This window comes from Neopsephotus bourkii, unplaced genomic scaffold, assembly GCF_033783945.1.
Source record: "Neopsephotus bourkii isolate Nb327-2 ecotype Australia unplaced genomic scaffold, CSIRO-AGI_Nbou_v1 NB_732, whole genome shotgun sequence".
Lineage (NCBI taxonomy): Eukaryota > Metazoa > Chordata > Aves > Psittaciformes > Psittacidae > Neopsephotus > Neopsephotus bourkii.
In genome coordinates this window covers 137,954-152,543 of record NW_026901230.1, presented here as the reverse complement: position 1 = coordinate 152,543, position 14,590 = coordinate 137,954, and the positions used below count along the sequence as shown (strand labels likewise).

The following is a 14,590-nucleotide window of genomic DNA, read 5'->3' as shown; positions in this document are numbered from 1 at the left end:
TGTTATTTTTACCTTTCAGGACAGGGAGAAGCACGGCGCAGCGGCCTGGGTCCATGTGATCAATGGCTCCCCTGAGAGCTGGGCGCAGCGTGCCCTGGGGCCGGCCCCGGGCCAGAGCACACACAGGGCAGCACAGGGGCAGGCAGCACAGAGAGGGGTATGCAGGGGTAGCGTGAGCCTCGTGTGAGGCCCAGCCGTGGCCAAGGAGACACCCTCACCCGCGGGGGTTCTCTGGTGCAGGAGGTCACCAGGTTCTGGTTCTGGGCAGTCTCCAGACCGCGGCCAGGCCCGGGCTGCAGGGCAGGGTGGTGCCTGGCCCTGCGGGGACAGGGCCCGGCAGCATGGCACGGGAGGGCTGCAGTGAGGACACGGGCAGCGGCGGGGCAGTGCTGCCATGGAGGTGGTGATGGGCAAGGTACTGCTGAAGGGTGGCACAGGCCAGGCTGAAGGAGTCCCCAACCCTTGGCCATGTGCTTACATCTTGGGCAAGGCACCATGCCTGCCCAGCAGCCTGCATGTGGGAACTGCTGGTGATCAGTGCTCAGGGACAGGCAGGATATATCCTGCCAGCCACATGTGGGACGAGTCAGCACCTCACCCTGTATGAAGCACCCTCGACATGGGGCAGGCATGGCTGGCATGGCCCAGTAAACCCAGCTGAGCAGAACTGAAAGACTGCAGCTCCTAAGGGCCCCACTGACACTCTGGGCACCATCCCAGTCCTGGGCACCCACAGGTCAGTGATGCACCTCTCCCCAGGAACAGAAGGATGAGGCAGTGCAGACAGAGGTCACCTTTGATGTGGCTGCCCATGGCCATGCGGACACCAGCTACAACATCCTGGAGAAGCACACACTGGTGCTGGAACAGGTCAGTGCTGGCAGACAGGGGCCAGCACACAGCATAGAGCAGTGCTGCTCACATAGGCAATGGTAGATGCAGAGATGAGGTGCTGCAGGCAGAAGAGAACAGCCAAGAAGCGCTGGGACCGACGCAGAACACAGCTGGGGCGGGCAGCTGAGTCAGGCAGTGCTGAGGAAGTGGGGTGAGCAAGCAGGGGGCATCCAAGGCCTCTGGGCTGGAACATGTGAAGGCTGGAGCCTGCAGCCAGCTGCCCTGAGCTGCCACAGTCTTGGTGGCTCCAGCCAGAGGTGCAGCCCAGTGCTGCCCCAGTGGCAGAGAGCAGCAGCAAGGAGACATCTGGCACCCATAAAGGCCATCGTACATGTGGCTGGAGGATGAGGCACAAAAGGACCCCAGGAGGCAGCAGGCAGTGCCTGCCATCAGTTACTGCATGTTCACACACTGCAACACTCTGTCCATCCTGGTGTAACAATGGGGAATGGCAAGACCCTGCGGTCACCAGAAGCTCCCTGTGCTTTTGGGTCATCACCAGTTGCAGAGTTAAGGGGCAGACAGGGTTTGCCTGGGCAGTCCTGGGAAGAAGGATGGGCAGGCCCTGAGCCTGCGGGGAAGCAGCCAGGGGGGCACGGGAGCCACAAATGCCTCAGAACCACAGTGTCTCATCCCTGGGACAGGGGGAGGCAGTGCCAGCCACGCTGTCTCAAGCAGCCAGATTAGGCACTGCCAGCCTGGACTCCCTGCAGCGCACAGGGGAGCAGCCGTGCCTGGGGAAGGACCCACAGCAGGATGAGGGCTGTGAGGTGGTAGCTGTGCTGCGAGCACTGCGGGAGGAAGCAGCCAGCAGCAGAGCAGAGCAGGCTCAGAGCAGGTGAGCCACACACAGCCGGAGCCCAGCAGGGCTCTCCCTGTGCCTGCTCCATCACGAGCAGGCAGCCGGGTGCTGCAGCAGCTCAGGCTTTGCCCGTGCCCACAGGGAGCTGGCAGAGCAGCTCAAGGCAGAGCTGAACCAGTGGCAGTGGAAGCATCAGGTGGCCCTCGAGCAGGCACTGCAACACATGCACGCTGTGGCCCATGCTGCAGAGGAGCTGCAGAGGAGCCAGAAACAGCTCCAAACCCTGAGGGAGCAGGTAGTTAGCAGGCAGGACCTGCTGTAGGGTCCCTCCGTCAGCCTGGCCCCAGTCGTCTCTGCCCCTGTAGGTAACCTAGGGCTCTCCCAGTGGCAGCAGCAGGCTGCCACACCATGAGAGCTGCAAGGGGAGCTGCACTGTCAGTAGGATGGGAAAGAAAAGCTGTAGCAAGAGCTGCTGCAGGCAAAGGAGTGGACGAGCACCCTCAAGAGAGTTAATAAAGCCCTGCACCAAAGCCTATGCTGCAAGAGTGGACAGTGAGCTGGGATCAGCAGCAGGAGAGCGGGCACAGACCTCACTTGACCACAGCAATGCTGCATTCCCTGATGCGTTGCCTTCTCTCAGCTGGGGACACAGGAGGAGCAGAGCCAGGGCCTGCAGCATCACCTGGCTCAGCTGCAAGAAGAGCTGAGAGCCACCCAGGCCCTGGAGCAGCAAAATCTGCAGCAGCTGAGTGAGGCCAAGGAGACCATGCAGGTCCTGCACCAAGAAGTGGCCTCCAGCAGAAAGCACATGGCAGAGCTGCTGGAGCAGGTGACGGCAGGGACAGGGCAGTGGTAGGGCAGCCGTTGGTGCAGGGCTCACTCTGGCCCTGGGTAGCCCAGCCTGCCATGGCCTGGCCAGCACCCTCTCTGCCCCCTGACACTGCACACAGGTGAGGGAGATCACCACCTTGCAGGCACAGCTGGCCCAGGCCCAGCAAGAGAAAGCCAAGCAAGAGGAGATCGCAGCCTATGTGAAGCAGAAGCAGCAGCTCCACTGGGAGCTGAGGAAGCTGCAGGGGTCCCAGGAGCAGTGTAAGAAAGAGGTAAGCATGTCCTGGGCCTTCCCACAGGGCACCAGGAGTCTATGCTCAGCCTGTGTCCCTCTCACTGCTTCTCTGTGACACCAACAGGCCCATTCCCTCCAGGAGACGCTACGTGAGCTGAGGAGCCGAGCCCAGTACTGGCAAGAGCTATACAAGAACAGTGCCCAAGCTCTGGATATGCGAGAAGAGGAACTAGTTATTTGCAAGGTGGAACTGGCTTTCCTCAAGGAAGAGCTCAGCAAGGCCATGGAGCAGGTGCAGGTTAGAAAGAGGCAGCACCACAGCCCAAGAGCAGGAGCAAAGGATGGGCCCCTAGTACCAGGGAATGACAAACAGATCTGGGTCCACAGGCAGCGGAGAGGCGGAAAGGGAAGGACAGGCGACAGCATTCTGCAGCTCCCAGGCTGCCAAGGGAGGAAGCCAAGGGTCTGACAGCAGCAAAGCACACCACCTTCTCCTTATAGTACCCCTCCTCACTCAGCTGCTAGGAATCACCTCAGCATTGAGCTACCATGCTAGAAGAGCAGTTCAGGGCAGTAGTTCTGAGGTTAACAGTGGTGCTCCAAAGCAGGTCTCCTGAGGCACCACCCTCTCAACCCTCTGCTCAGCCCAGGCCACTGGTCCAGCACAGCCTGGGTTCTCCAATTGCCCTCAGCCCTTAGCTCACTGAGGCTGGGAAGAGCAGTTGCAGCCACTGCGACTACACATGGCAGTGTGGTCACTCTTCCCAGGTGAAAACCCTGCGCTTTGCCCGAGCTCTGGCATGCTCCAACGGTGGCAGACTGCACAAGGAAACGGAGCTGTTGCTGGTCAACATCAGCCAGTGTGTGAAGGAGCCAACGTGAGTGAGAAGCCTTGCTAAAACACAGGGGCAGGTGGCTGCCGCCTTCTCACACCGAGTCACCCAGCTCATACCTTGTTTTCAGGCATTCAAACGAGAAACTAGGGAACAAGATCCAGTGGGAAATCAAGCAGACTGCAGAGCTGCCAGGTGGAAAGAAGTAAGTTCTGAACACAGGAGTGAAGCTGAGCTATCCCAAACAGCAGTTACTGCTGCTGGCAGGAATATATGGGATAGATGGACAACTGCTGGACTAGCCAAGTTCCTGAAATGCCAGCAGATCAGGGTTGTCTCTGCATCATTGCATCCCCTCATTTCCTCTCCCTTTCCTCCAGGCATGTTCAAGACACACTGCAGGAAGAAGACACATACCTCGTGGTTGGAACAGATGAGCAGCAGCACCAGTGTGAGCAGCTGAAGGTGAGAATTCCTGGCACAGCCTGGCTTGAAACAGGGTTGGCCCTGTGGGCAGTTGAGCACAGGCTGTGGGAGAACTGCCTTTGCCCTCTAGGTCAGTGTAACGCTGTGCCTTGTCCTGTGTCCTACAGGGCAACAACTTCACATTACCAGCCCCACACAATTCTGCAGGGCTGTCTCCACCCCCCTCTTGCCCAAGGGACAGGAAACAGCGCAAAACAAAGCAAGGATTAGACAACTTTTAAACAAATAAAGTCTTTTCTGTTCTGTAGCAAAATCAGTGCCAAGCACCATATCTTTTCTGGGCCACAAGCTGTAGAGTGCCTCAGAGAGCACAGTGATCAGAGAGGCTGGCCACACTCCTAAGACTCAGCTTCTCCTGAAAGTCTTTAAGCTTCGAAGCAACGGGCACTGCTGCCTTAGAGGCCAAAGCGTGCTGGAGTGTGTCGTGGTGTCAGGGGCTCGCCCTGGTCCTTCCGCCCAGGGGTGTAGATTTTAGTAGATCTGCCAGGAGAGAACAAGGGTGATTAGTGGAATACGTAACTTTTCCCTGCACCACAGCACCCGTGAAAAAGGTGGCGTGCTCCATGCAGCTCACTACTCCTGCTCCTCAGCAGGCATTCCATGGCCAGGCAGGGCCAGCACCTACCTGGCACTGCCCAGAGGGTTGCGGCGCTCCTGCTCCTCCCGGCGGGCACGCAGCTGCTCCTCGGCCAGCGCCATCTCCTCCTCCATGGCAGACACTTCCTCCTTGGCACGGCGGCGGTTCTCCTGGAGCAGGGCAGGGGAGGTCAGCGAAAGGCAGAGCTGGCCAGCAGCAGACTCTCTGCAGGCCACAGGCCTGCTCCCTCCAAGTCAAAGAGCACACACCCTGCTGTAGAGCAGGTATGCAGTGGGCCTGCTGTCTGCCAGCTCATCCTGCACAGGAAACTCACCTGACGTGACTTGCCAGCATGCTTGATACTGTAGAACATGGGGCCCAGCTCTGCCAGCCACTCTCCATCCACAGCAGTGACACACTGCATGTATTCCTGCAGGGACAGAGGAAAAGCCAGAGTAGCAGGATGGCACTTTTGCAGCCTGGGCACCATTTCCAGAGCCATGGCAGCTCCCCCCCCTCTCCCACTTGCTGATGGCACTTCTCGTGCTGGGGCTACACCCCTTCCAGATCATTCCTGCCAGCCTCAGAAGCTGCTATGGGCTGGACTTGGTGAGACTGCAAAGAAGTTCAAACATGTCCCACATAGGTCAGGAAGAAATACTGGCAAAAGAACAAACAGGACTCTGCAGATGACATAGACATGCCTAGTTGGTATAGATGAGAAATGCTGATAACTGCCCCTCCAACAACTCCTAGTATCACAGGAAAGCCCTCCCACCTCCCTCATCATGAGAGTACTCATCAGCCTTTTGGCTAGCCCTCAGCTCAAGCTCACCTTGGTGGTCATGACCAACTCATGATACACAATGTAGTCTGGTGTGTAGCCCATGCCAAACAGAGAGCTTGTAGGGTGCAGGTGGCAAGGCATGCCTGTACGGATGTTCACATACTCCCCAATGCCCTGCAAAGAGGAGTACTGTCAGTGCCCCAGCTCCCAGACAGGGCTTTTCAGCCTCAGACCAGCAGACACACCTCTCACCTTAAGCTTTGCAGCTTGATGGAAATACGCAGCACAGATGCACTTCCTGACAATATCCCAGTCAGTACCACAGGATGCCAGGCTCATCCGCTGCTGCACCATGATGTCCTTGAGCTGGGCACGCACCTCCCGCACCTGCAGGGGCGTGTGGCAGTCAGACCCTTCTCCTGTGTAATGCTCCCACCCACAGCCTCATTGCCACAGCCTCACCTTCCGCATGGCCTTGGCATGGATGAAGTGCTGGTTGCACCACAATGTGGAATAGCTGTTGTTCTTCCACTGCAGGTAAACATTCAGGTAAGTCAAGTGATCACTCTCGGGAACAGCAAATTTCTCCCGCACTTGGTCACTCTCCTCCTCTCGGCCCTGAAGGGTGAGAAAAGAACACAGGTTAGTCAAATTATCAGCGGAAAGCCCCAGACTGCTGAAAGAGCAAACGTACCTTAGGCCGATAAAAGATGGCAGGTACAGACAACATGGAGACAATAAGCAAGATCTCAGAGCTGCAACCCATATCACAGGAGACAATGAGCATTTTGGAGAGCGCAGGATCCAGTGGAAACTCCACCATGAGACGTCCTGTTGAGGTCAGACCACCTATAGGAACAGCACAGGGGTCAGCAGCTAGGCAGGTCCCAGTCCCATGGGCTGACGCTTGCCCCAGCAGCCAAAATACCAGTGTTATCGAGGGCTCCCAGGATCCATAGCTGATACATGGAGTTAAGCATGTTGTCCTCAGGGGGCGGATCCATGAAGTGGAACTGCAGCAGGTCTTGAACACCCAGGGACTTGAGCAAAAGCACCACATTGGCAAGGTTGGTGCGCTGGATCTCAGGCACTGTGGTTGTCAGGAGCTCATTCTTGTAGGCACTTTGGGTGTACAGCCTGGAGAAGAGATGCCAAGAGCATGCTGCTCACATTCAGGCCATGGTGTCCACTACTGACTCACCCACCGCTGCCCACCCCAGCCAGCAGGACATCAGAGAAGAACCTCTACCCTGGCCAACATGTGGCCTCCCCAGCGCCTAAGGGTACCTGTGCTGCAGCACAGTGCACACGCCTCACAAGCACTGTAATTTCCTGGGCACAGACCAGCCTCAAAGCAATGCACTGAGAAAGCTGCTTGGCTTGGCTGTTATCCTCACAGGATCAAGGGCAGAACAGCCACAAGTGAAGACAGGCAAGGAAAGAAACCAGAGCATGGCGTTTCCTCTGTATGGTCACTGGGTCCAAAAGAGAAGGGCTCAAGACCTGCCTACTGCTCTCGTACCCCCAAAAGTTCAAGACAGCAAACAGCTCCAGTGGGAAAAAAGTATGTATAACCTGACGCCAAGCTGCAGACAGGACAGGAACAGGAACACCATTAAATGCCTACCTGAAGCAGTGGCCTGGGCCCGTTCGGCCAGCTCGGCCTGCCCTCTGGTTGGCATTTGCTTGACTGATGGGGTAGATCTGCAGTGCATCCATGCCTATACGGGGGTTGAAAACCTGCAGGACATAAGCAGAACAGACTGAAGAAAGAGAAAGGCTGGGTCACTACCCAGTCACAGAACCCCCTCAAACCAAACCCAGAAATGACAGACATAAATAGTACAGGAAATCTTGGCTTACCTTCAACTTGCAATAGCCAGAGTCAATCACAAACATGATGCCGTCCACTGTTAGTGAGGTCTCTGCAATGTTGGTGGCAACAATGCACTTCCTGACCCCATCTGGAGCCTGCAAGCATACTGCATGTCAGTCACAACCCGAGGCAAGGGCCTTTGCCTTGCAGGGAGCATGCAGGGCAGTAATACAGAGCCCAGAAGGACAGGGGTGATTCTTGGAAAGTTGAGGGAGTTACATCCTTTCTCTCACTCTCCACATGCAATACAAAAGGCATGCCTGCACCTCTCGCTACCTCAGTAGTCTTCCCTGTACTAGTTTCTCCTGTTCCCACCCCTACCACAGAGCACACACAGCACCTTCTGGAAAATCTTGGCCTGCAAGTCCGATGGTAGCTGCGAATAAATAGGCAGAACAGCAAGCGCAGGCGCCTTCTCCAGCTCTTCAAGATGCTCTATGATTTGCTCTGAGGTCACCTAGGCAAAAGAGGGGTGTAACCATAAGATGGGGTGTAACCATAAACAACAAGGGGGTAGGATAGTGCCTACCCTTCCAGCTCACCTCTATGTCCTCCTGGCCAGGCATGAAGATGAGGATGTCTCCAGGAGCACCAGACAAATGGACCTGCAGGGCTTGTTTCACTGCAGCCTCCACATAATCCTCCTGTGGGGTCTGAAAGGCACACCCAGATTTCAGACATCAATATCTGACCTGCCCAACCCTTTGTGCAAGACTGCATCACAGCACAGCTTCTCCTCCTCTATCCTTTTGACCACCACAGAGTGCTGTACACCCAAGAACCAACCCCCTTCTGTCACAACAGAACTTCCCTCTGCAACATTGACCATACCTTGCTGAAAAGAATATCAACAGGGAAGGTGCGCCCAGGAATGTGGAAAATGGGAACGTTTCCAAAGAAGGAGGCAAACTTATCCGCATCCATGGTGGCTGAGGTGACAACAAGCTTCAGATCTGAACGTCGGGACACCACCTAGAAAGCAGATGAAAGAAACAGTAAGAAAAGGGCCCTTGGGCATGGCTGCAGGATGCTTCTATTGTTATTGAGACAACAGCACAGGACAGAGCTTCTGCTGTACTCTAGTCACTGGCTGTTAATGCCAGGGAACACAGATGCGGTTAAGCTTACTTAACTGCTCTGTGCAGTTAAGTAAGACCAACCTTGGTCCAGGAAGCCTTAAGCCAGCAAAGATCTCTGTACCTAGTGACAGCTAGCCAGCAAGCTTCTGGCAGCGCTTCTGGCACTAGGGGAGATTTAACAGCTAATTAAAACTAGGGGTTAGAACCACAGGCTAGGATGGTGGAGCAGCAAATGGAGAGATGTGGCAGAGCTGCTTCCTTCTCCCAGACCTGGTAGAGAAGGCCTGTTCCTGTCAATACTTTGCATTAAGACCAGCTCATGTCCTCTGTGCTGCTGTTGTCCTGTCCAGGCTCACACATACCTCCCGAAGCAAGCCAAAGAGTACGTCCGTATTGAGCGAGCGCTCATGTGCCTCATCCATGATGATAGCACTGTAGTTGTCCAGGTCAGGCTCTCGCAGGGACTCACGAAGAAGGATCCCATCTGTCATGTATTTGATCAATGTCTTCTCGGACGTGCAGTCCTCAAAGCGGATGGCGTAGCCCACCTGGGAGGGTAGAGATACAAGCAGGTCTCCGAACAGTCCCGTGCGTTCGCTGTCCTCAGCCCACAGCCCTGCACCCACTGCCAGGCTCACCTCCTCCCCAAGCCGCACGCCCATCTCCTCACTGACCCGCTTGGCAACGGACATGGCTGCCACCCTGCGGGGCTGCGTGCAGCCAATCATGCCGTAGCTGGTGTACCCATCCTCATGCAGGTACTGTGTCAGCTGTGTTGTCTTCCCGCTCCCCGTCTCCCCCACCACAATCACAATGCTGTTGTCTCTGAAGAAAGGGAAAAAGTATTTCTTCACACACCATAAAGGGCTTTAGCACTCACAGCCCTTGTTGGTCAGCCAAGCATCACCCCACTCAGACAGAAGAACTGCCACCAACCACACAAGGCAGCGGGGTTTGTTTCCTGAGGGTGCAGCTTTCAAACAGGCCATGTAGCTGGGAGAATTTCTCACTTGGGTTTCTGAGATGTAGGTCAATGCCCTGGGAACGCTCTCTGACCAGGTCCGTAGCAGCCATACCTGAGGATGGAGAGCAGCTCCTGCTGCACAGCAAAGATGGGCAGATATTGTCTCTGCTCCAGGATTGATTTCTTCTGGGCAAACTCGCTGCTGGCTTCATTTTTTTCTTTCATGTGTTCAGCAAACTTCTGCTCAGTCCTGAGGAAACACCAGAAGTCCTGAAACTGTCTATCCACACACTTTGCTAAGCAAATGGGCCCCATATAGGACCCATTACTGGCTGAGCAGGAGTAATTCAAAGCAAACTCATACTTGTAATCCACTTTGCCGTCTCCTGTTACCATCTCATCCTTCTCGTCTTCTTTCTTGATCCCCATAATGTCTCCCAGTTTTGTGCCTGCCAGCTCCCAGTGCTTATGCTGAGCCTGGAAGGACAGAGAGCACCATAACTACCACAGCAAACACTGACAAATCATTCTTCTCCAATCCTGTTCATAAGACTAGGAAAGCACATTAGCCCCACAGTTCTCCAGTGCTAGAACACAGAACATACACCCCATTCCTATACCAAGTCTCCCTCTTCCAAGTGAGCCAAAGCAGAGCTCTTTAGACACTGGTCTGGATACAGAGAGTATCCAGACAGATATGCTGGAGAAACAATATCCCAGGTCGCAAAAATATAAACTCCTTATTATCACTTGCTGCCAAAGCCTATACTCTGCAAAGTCCAAACAAAGGCTGTAAGGCACTATATAACATGTACAGTGCAGTAGTAAGCCAGAAGGTGACAGCATACCCTCTTACGCTCCTTCTGCTCCCTGTGCTTGCGCACCAACTGGCTGCCTTTCCGGGCTATGATGGCCAAATCTGAGGTGGCATCCTTAACAGGGATGACTGGCTCCGGCTACAGGAAAGAAGTACTGCTTCAGCATGAAAAGCTCACACTTCTGGGGCTCCCTGCCACCAGTCTGCAGCCACAGTTTCTACCTGCTTGGTGAAGACAATCCTTCCATCTAGGAAAGGGGGCACCAGGTTGTGCACCAACAAATGCACTTTAGCTGAGTTATCCTCCTCAAAATCATCATCTATTTCAATCCGATGAACCACACCGCTGGTCAGCATCCGATTTGTCTCCCAGCGCTCATTATCCTAAGGGAAACAGCACGTTAGAAAGAATATAAAAGCCCCACAGAAAGCCCAAAAGATCACACCAGAACTTAGGGGTTAGGGACCCACACTTGACAACAGGATGAAACTGATGCTTCCAGCCTAGGAAGCCTGAAACCAAGCACTCAGGGAAGAATCAATAACTGGAAACAGCAGGGTACAGGAAACACACGCTGGCCAGATGAAGCACATGCTCAACAAGGCTATCTCCAAGGAAATGCAGGAGAGACATTTTCCACAAGACCCCTGCCATACTCAGAACACACCAGGAAGCCAAGACATAATCCCACTTGTGCTAAGGGCAGCAACCCCCACCGTCACTGGGCCAACAGCAGACAATCCCTGCAATGTAACTCACACCCCAGAAGAGCAAGAGCATAGCCCTCCACATTCCTGCTGCCCTGCGCACTGTGAACCACTGGAGTTACTCTGTGCAGCAGGTACTTAGCAATAGCTTCCCTGTAAGCATGGGCCAGGACACACATTGTGCTTCCTCACCTGACAGCAGAGGCTCAGCTTTGCAGCCAGCAACCAGATCTATGGAGGGACAGCAAACCCCACACATTCACAACAGCCCTTACCTCGTTGATCTGCCGCCGCTGTGCTGAGATGCGCGTCTGCCTCTGCTTGTGCAAGTGCTGCTCCCGCTTCTTCACGTACTCCTCGGAGGAGCAGGCCAAGGGGTTGTGAAACTCGTCGTAGCCCTCATCCATCATGTACCAGTCCCGGTCAGCTTGCTGGGAGGGGAGAGGTGCTGCCCTGAGCTCCGCCGGCCCCGGAAGCCACCAGGGCCGGGCCGGGCCGGGCGCTGCCGCTGCTCCCGACGTGGCCACCGGGGGGAGCCCGCCCGCCGCTCCCGCCGCCCGCACTGCTGCCTGCCCCCCCCCACCCGCGGCTCTCACCCGCTGGTCGTCCTCCCACTGCTGCCGCTCCTCCTCTGTCTCGAAGGCGATGCCCTCCTCCCCGTCTGTGCGCCGTCCTGGAGGGGCGAGCGGGTTAATGCGGCGCCAGCCCGGGCGCGCAGGGGGCAACCCTACAGCACCCAACCCGGAGTTTCGCAGGAGAAGGGAATTTCCACAGTGTTCCCAGGTAGCTTAGCCCAGGCCCCTCACCTCTCCCTCTGGACAGCCGTGGTGTGGAACCGAGGTGTCTCCGGTCATCAGCCCACTCGTTGTATTTGTATGATGGGGTGGGCAATGGTGTCTTATCTGAGTACCTGCTCCTCACAGACCTGGAAAGCAGCACAAGGGAGGAAATGGTGTCCACAGCCAGGCACAACCCTCACATACACCGTCCCTTGCAACTAACAGCTCAGCCCCAGGCACTCATACCTGTCCCGGTCTCTCCTGTCCGTGTCCCGCTGTGATGATGGCCGGTGGCTGCGCTCTGAGTCTCGAGAGGAAGGCATGGGTGACGGAGATTCCCACTGTGAGCGGCGAGCACTGCTGGAGCCAGTGTCATCCTCCTCCCAGCCGGAGTGAGACGGTGTGGCTGCGTCTAGCAGAGAAGATGGGGTTTGGGACCTGATGTTCAGTGACTCCCTAATGACCAGGAGCCACTGTATACCTTCTAGCAAGGAGCATGGAGAGAGGGTACGCACGTGTCCCTATCTAAAAGAAGCGGCTGGGGCAGCATTCCAAGGCAAATTTCCAAGTGACCACATTTCTATCACACAGACCGAGAAGAGACCCTACTGCACAGAGATCAGCCAGACGTTCACACACATGGTTGGCAGATTGCCCCTGGGCCCAGGATCAGGGTAGGAGTTTTAGGTTTACCCTAACCACAAAAGTTAAAAGATACAGGATTTTTGACCCACACTTGTCCTGACAAAAGCAGCAGAAAACATTAACAACAAAAAGAACAAACCCCTTCCTGTTTGGTCTCACATAAGAACTCTGCTGGGTCCCACTCCTACCTTTGGGCCGATGCCTGGGACTCTCTGGTTCACTTCTCCTGCTGCTGCGCTCCGATGAGCTGTCCCTCTCTGACCTGCTGCTGTGACGACTTCTGTCTTGTTCCTCTGCAAAAGGAAAGTGAGATCATGGGCCAAGTGCAGAAGCAGGCTTCCCAGACCTGCTGCAGAAACCACCACGAACATTAGCTAAGGACTGCAAACAGGCTGAGGGATGAGCCCAAGCCCCAAGCAGTTAAGAGGCACAAAGGTCTCTAAGCAATTACCACGGTGCCGTTTGCGATCCTGGTCCCGGTTCCTACTGCGTTCCTTCTTCTGCTGCTTCCCCTCCTTGGAGGAGGCAAAGACATCATGTGCCCGACGGTCCCTTTCACGCTGCCGGTTGCGTTCCCAAAACTCCTCACTGACACCCCCCGTGTAGGAAGGTGATTCCATATGGGTAGAACGGTAATGCCTGGAAAGGCAGAGCAGAGAGAAGAAAAGCTCAAGAGTGCTGAGGAATAGATGGTCTTGACTCACACAACTCTACTTCTAACCTCTGCTATAGCAGAAGCTTATAGCTGAAAGTGCTCTCTCCATCCTTTGCTAACAGCACACCATGTCTCTGATGCTCTCATGTGCACTTCTGAACAGGCCGCTGCCTTCAGGCATTAGGAAGCAGGGAGTCTCACAACTGCGATGGCTGGTGGTTGCAGGCCTGACAGTACCTACCCGTAACACCCTAGGCAGGGCAGCAGCGAAGAGCTTTGCCCAGAGCTCCTCAAACCTACAGAAGTGCCCCCGATCCTACCCGAGGAAATGCCCTGCTCTGCACACACACTGACTGTGATGAGTGAATTCCTGTTTGTTAATGAAATCTTGTTTGCTTAAAAATTATTTGTTTGTTTAAGAGTTACTTGACTTGCTTAAAGGTTACTGGAAAATTTTGACTTACAGACTGCAAGCATCTGTTAAAGTAAACTAGGTATGGAAAAGAAGATAATGAGCCTTCCTCCCCACACTCACCGGGAGGCCGAATGAGACCCCGAAGGAGATAAGGAGTCTTTCTCCCCATAGCCACCGGGGGGCTGAATGAGACCCCTTATCAACGGGCCACACAGACGCAGAGTACACCAAGAGTAGCACATACACTGGATAAAGAAGAGTATAAAATCAGTGACTTTGGGGAAACGGGGTGCGTGCCGTTGGCGGAGCAGAGACTCCCCGGCCGCCCAGCGCTGTTCTGCTTGCTGTCACTTGCTCAATAAACCAATTTGATTCATTGGCCTGGCTCTAGTCAATTTGTTTGAGCCACTATTTATAACACTGACGGTGCTCACGCTCATTCCCCCAAGGGGATCCGGCAGCCGCGGAAGACCCGGTGCCACCGAGCACCCGCCCCGCACCGCAAGACCCACCTGTGAACGCCGTGGCTGCTCCGGATCCTCCCGTCGCCGTCCTCCTCGGCGCTGCCCGCCTCGCCGCAGCTCTCTTCCCGGTCCCTCTGCGAGGCGACCCGGGACCGCTCCCTGCCCACCTCCTCCTCCCCGCGCTCCCGCCGCTTCTGGGCCGCCAGCACATCCAGGCCCAGCAAGGAAGCCCGTGGTGCCGGCACCTTGAAGACGTGCTGCTCGGCGGCGGCGCTGCGCTGCCTCAGCACCAGCCCGCCGGCCTCGCCGTCCGGGCTTGTCCCCGCCAGGCGGTGCAGAGACCCCTCGGCCATCGCCGCCGATGAACGGGCGGGAGGGGTAAGCACCGGAGCTCTGCCCCTGCCCCTACCCGTCTCCCCGCCCCTGCCTCTGCCTCTGCCCCTGTCCCGCTTGCGGTTGCCTCAGCGACGGTAAACTAGCTCTCCGAAGGCCGAAATGGCCGCCCTACAGTGCTCCGCGAGAAGTGCCGCTCTAGCCACGTGCACCACAGAGACGGAGGCTGGAGCCTATAGGAGCGGCAACCACCATAGAGTGCAGCGCCGCTAGACAAGACGTGCTACCTGTCCGTGGCGGACTTCCGGCGTGAGGAAATACGTTAGGGTCACGTGGCCGCCGGGGATCTTCCGGGTGTGGCGGGCGCTGCCGGAAGCGAGCGGCGCGGGTGTTCCGGAGCCGGAGCGCGG

The 14,590-nt window shown here is 56.0% G+C and overlaps 2 protein-coding genes across 3 annotated transcripts; one reads left to right on the top strand and one right to left on the bottom strand.

Annotated features, from left to right (window-relative positions):
• Window positions 1-394: 394 nt before the first annotated feature.
• Window positions 395-4,334, top strand: LOC133212683 (polyamine-modulated factor 1-binding protein 1-like). The gene is made up of 11 exons (XM_061354368.1): window positions 395-415; window positions 760-870; window positions 1,539-1,732; window positions 1,838-1,991; window positions 2,337-2,525; window positions 2,647-2,799; window positions 2,887-3,054; window positions 3,531-3,640; window positions 3,726-3,800; window positions 3,976-4,060; window positions 4,189-4,334. Exons 1-11 carry the CDS (start codon window positions 395-397, stop codon window positions 4,300-4,302), a joined length of 1,374 nt encoding a protein of 457 aa, XP_061210352.1. The 3' UTR covers window positions 4,303-4,334.
• Window positions 4,294-14,263, bottom strand: LOC133212686 (pre-mRNA-splicing factor ATP-dependent RNA helicase PRP16). 2 transcript variants are annotated; one of them, XM_061354370.1, is made up of 26 exons: window positions 13,896-14,263; window positions 12,765-12,952; window positions 12,502-12,606; window positions 11,915-12,080; window positions 11,696-11,814; window positions 11,486-11,562; window positions 11,165-11,320; window positions 10,404-10,565; window positions 10,213-10,320; window positions 9,729-9,841; window positions 9,477-9,614; window positions 9,039-9,225; window positions 8,763-8,948; window positions 8,153-8,293; window positions 7,864-7,974; window positions 7,662-7,778; window positions 7,309-7,416; window positions 7,073-7,185; window positions 6,374-6,582; window positions 6,140-6,294; window positions 5,908-6,063; window positions 5,698-5,832; window positions 5,494-5,619; window positions 4,993-5,088; window positions 4,707-4,828; window positions 4,294-4,561 (listed from the first exon to the last, which is right to left on the bottom strand). In XM_061354370.1, the coding sequence occupies exons 1-26, from the start codon at window positions 14,198-14,200 to the stop codon at window positions 4,477-4,479; spliced, it is 3,684 nt and encodes a 1,227-aa protein (XP_061210354.1). In that variant the 5' UTR covers window positions 14,201-14,263; the 3' UTR covers window positions 4,294-4,476. The 2 variants fall into 2 exon arrangements, with proteins under 2 accessions (XP_061210354.1, XP_061210356.1); XM_061354372.1 differs by lacking the exon at window positions 13,896-14,263 and adding an exon at window positions 13,035-13,099.
• Window positions 14,264-14,590: the final 327 nt, after the last annotated feature.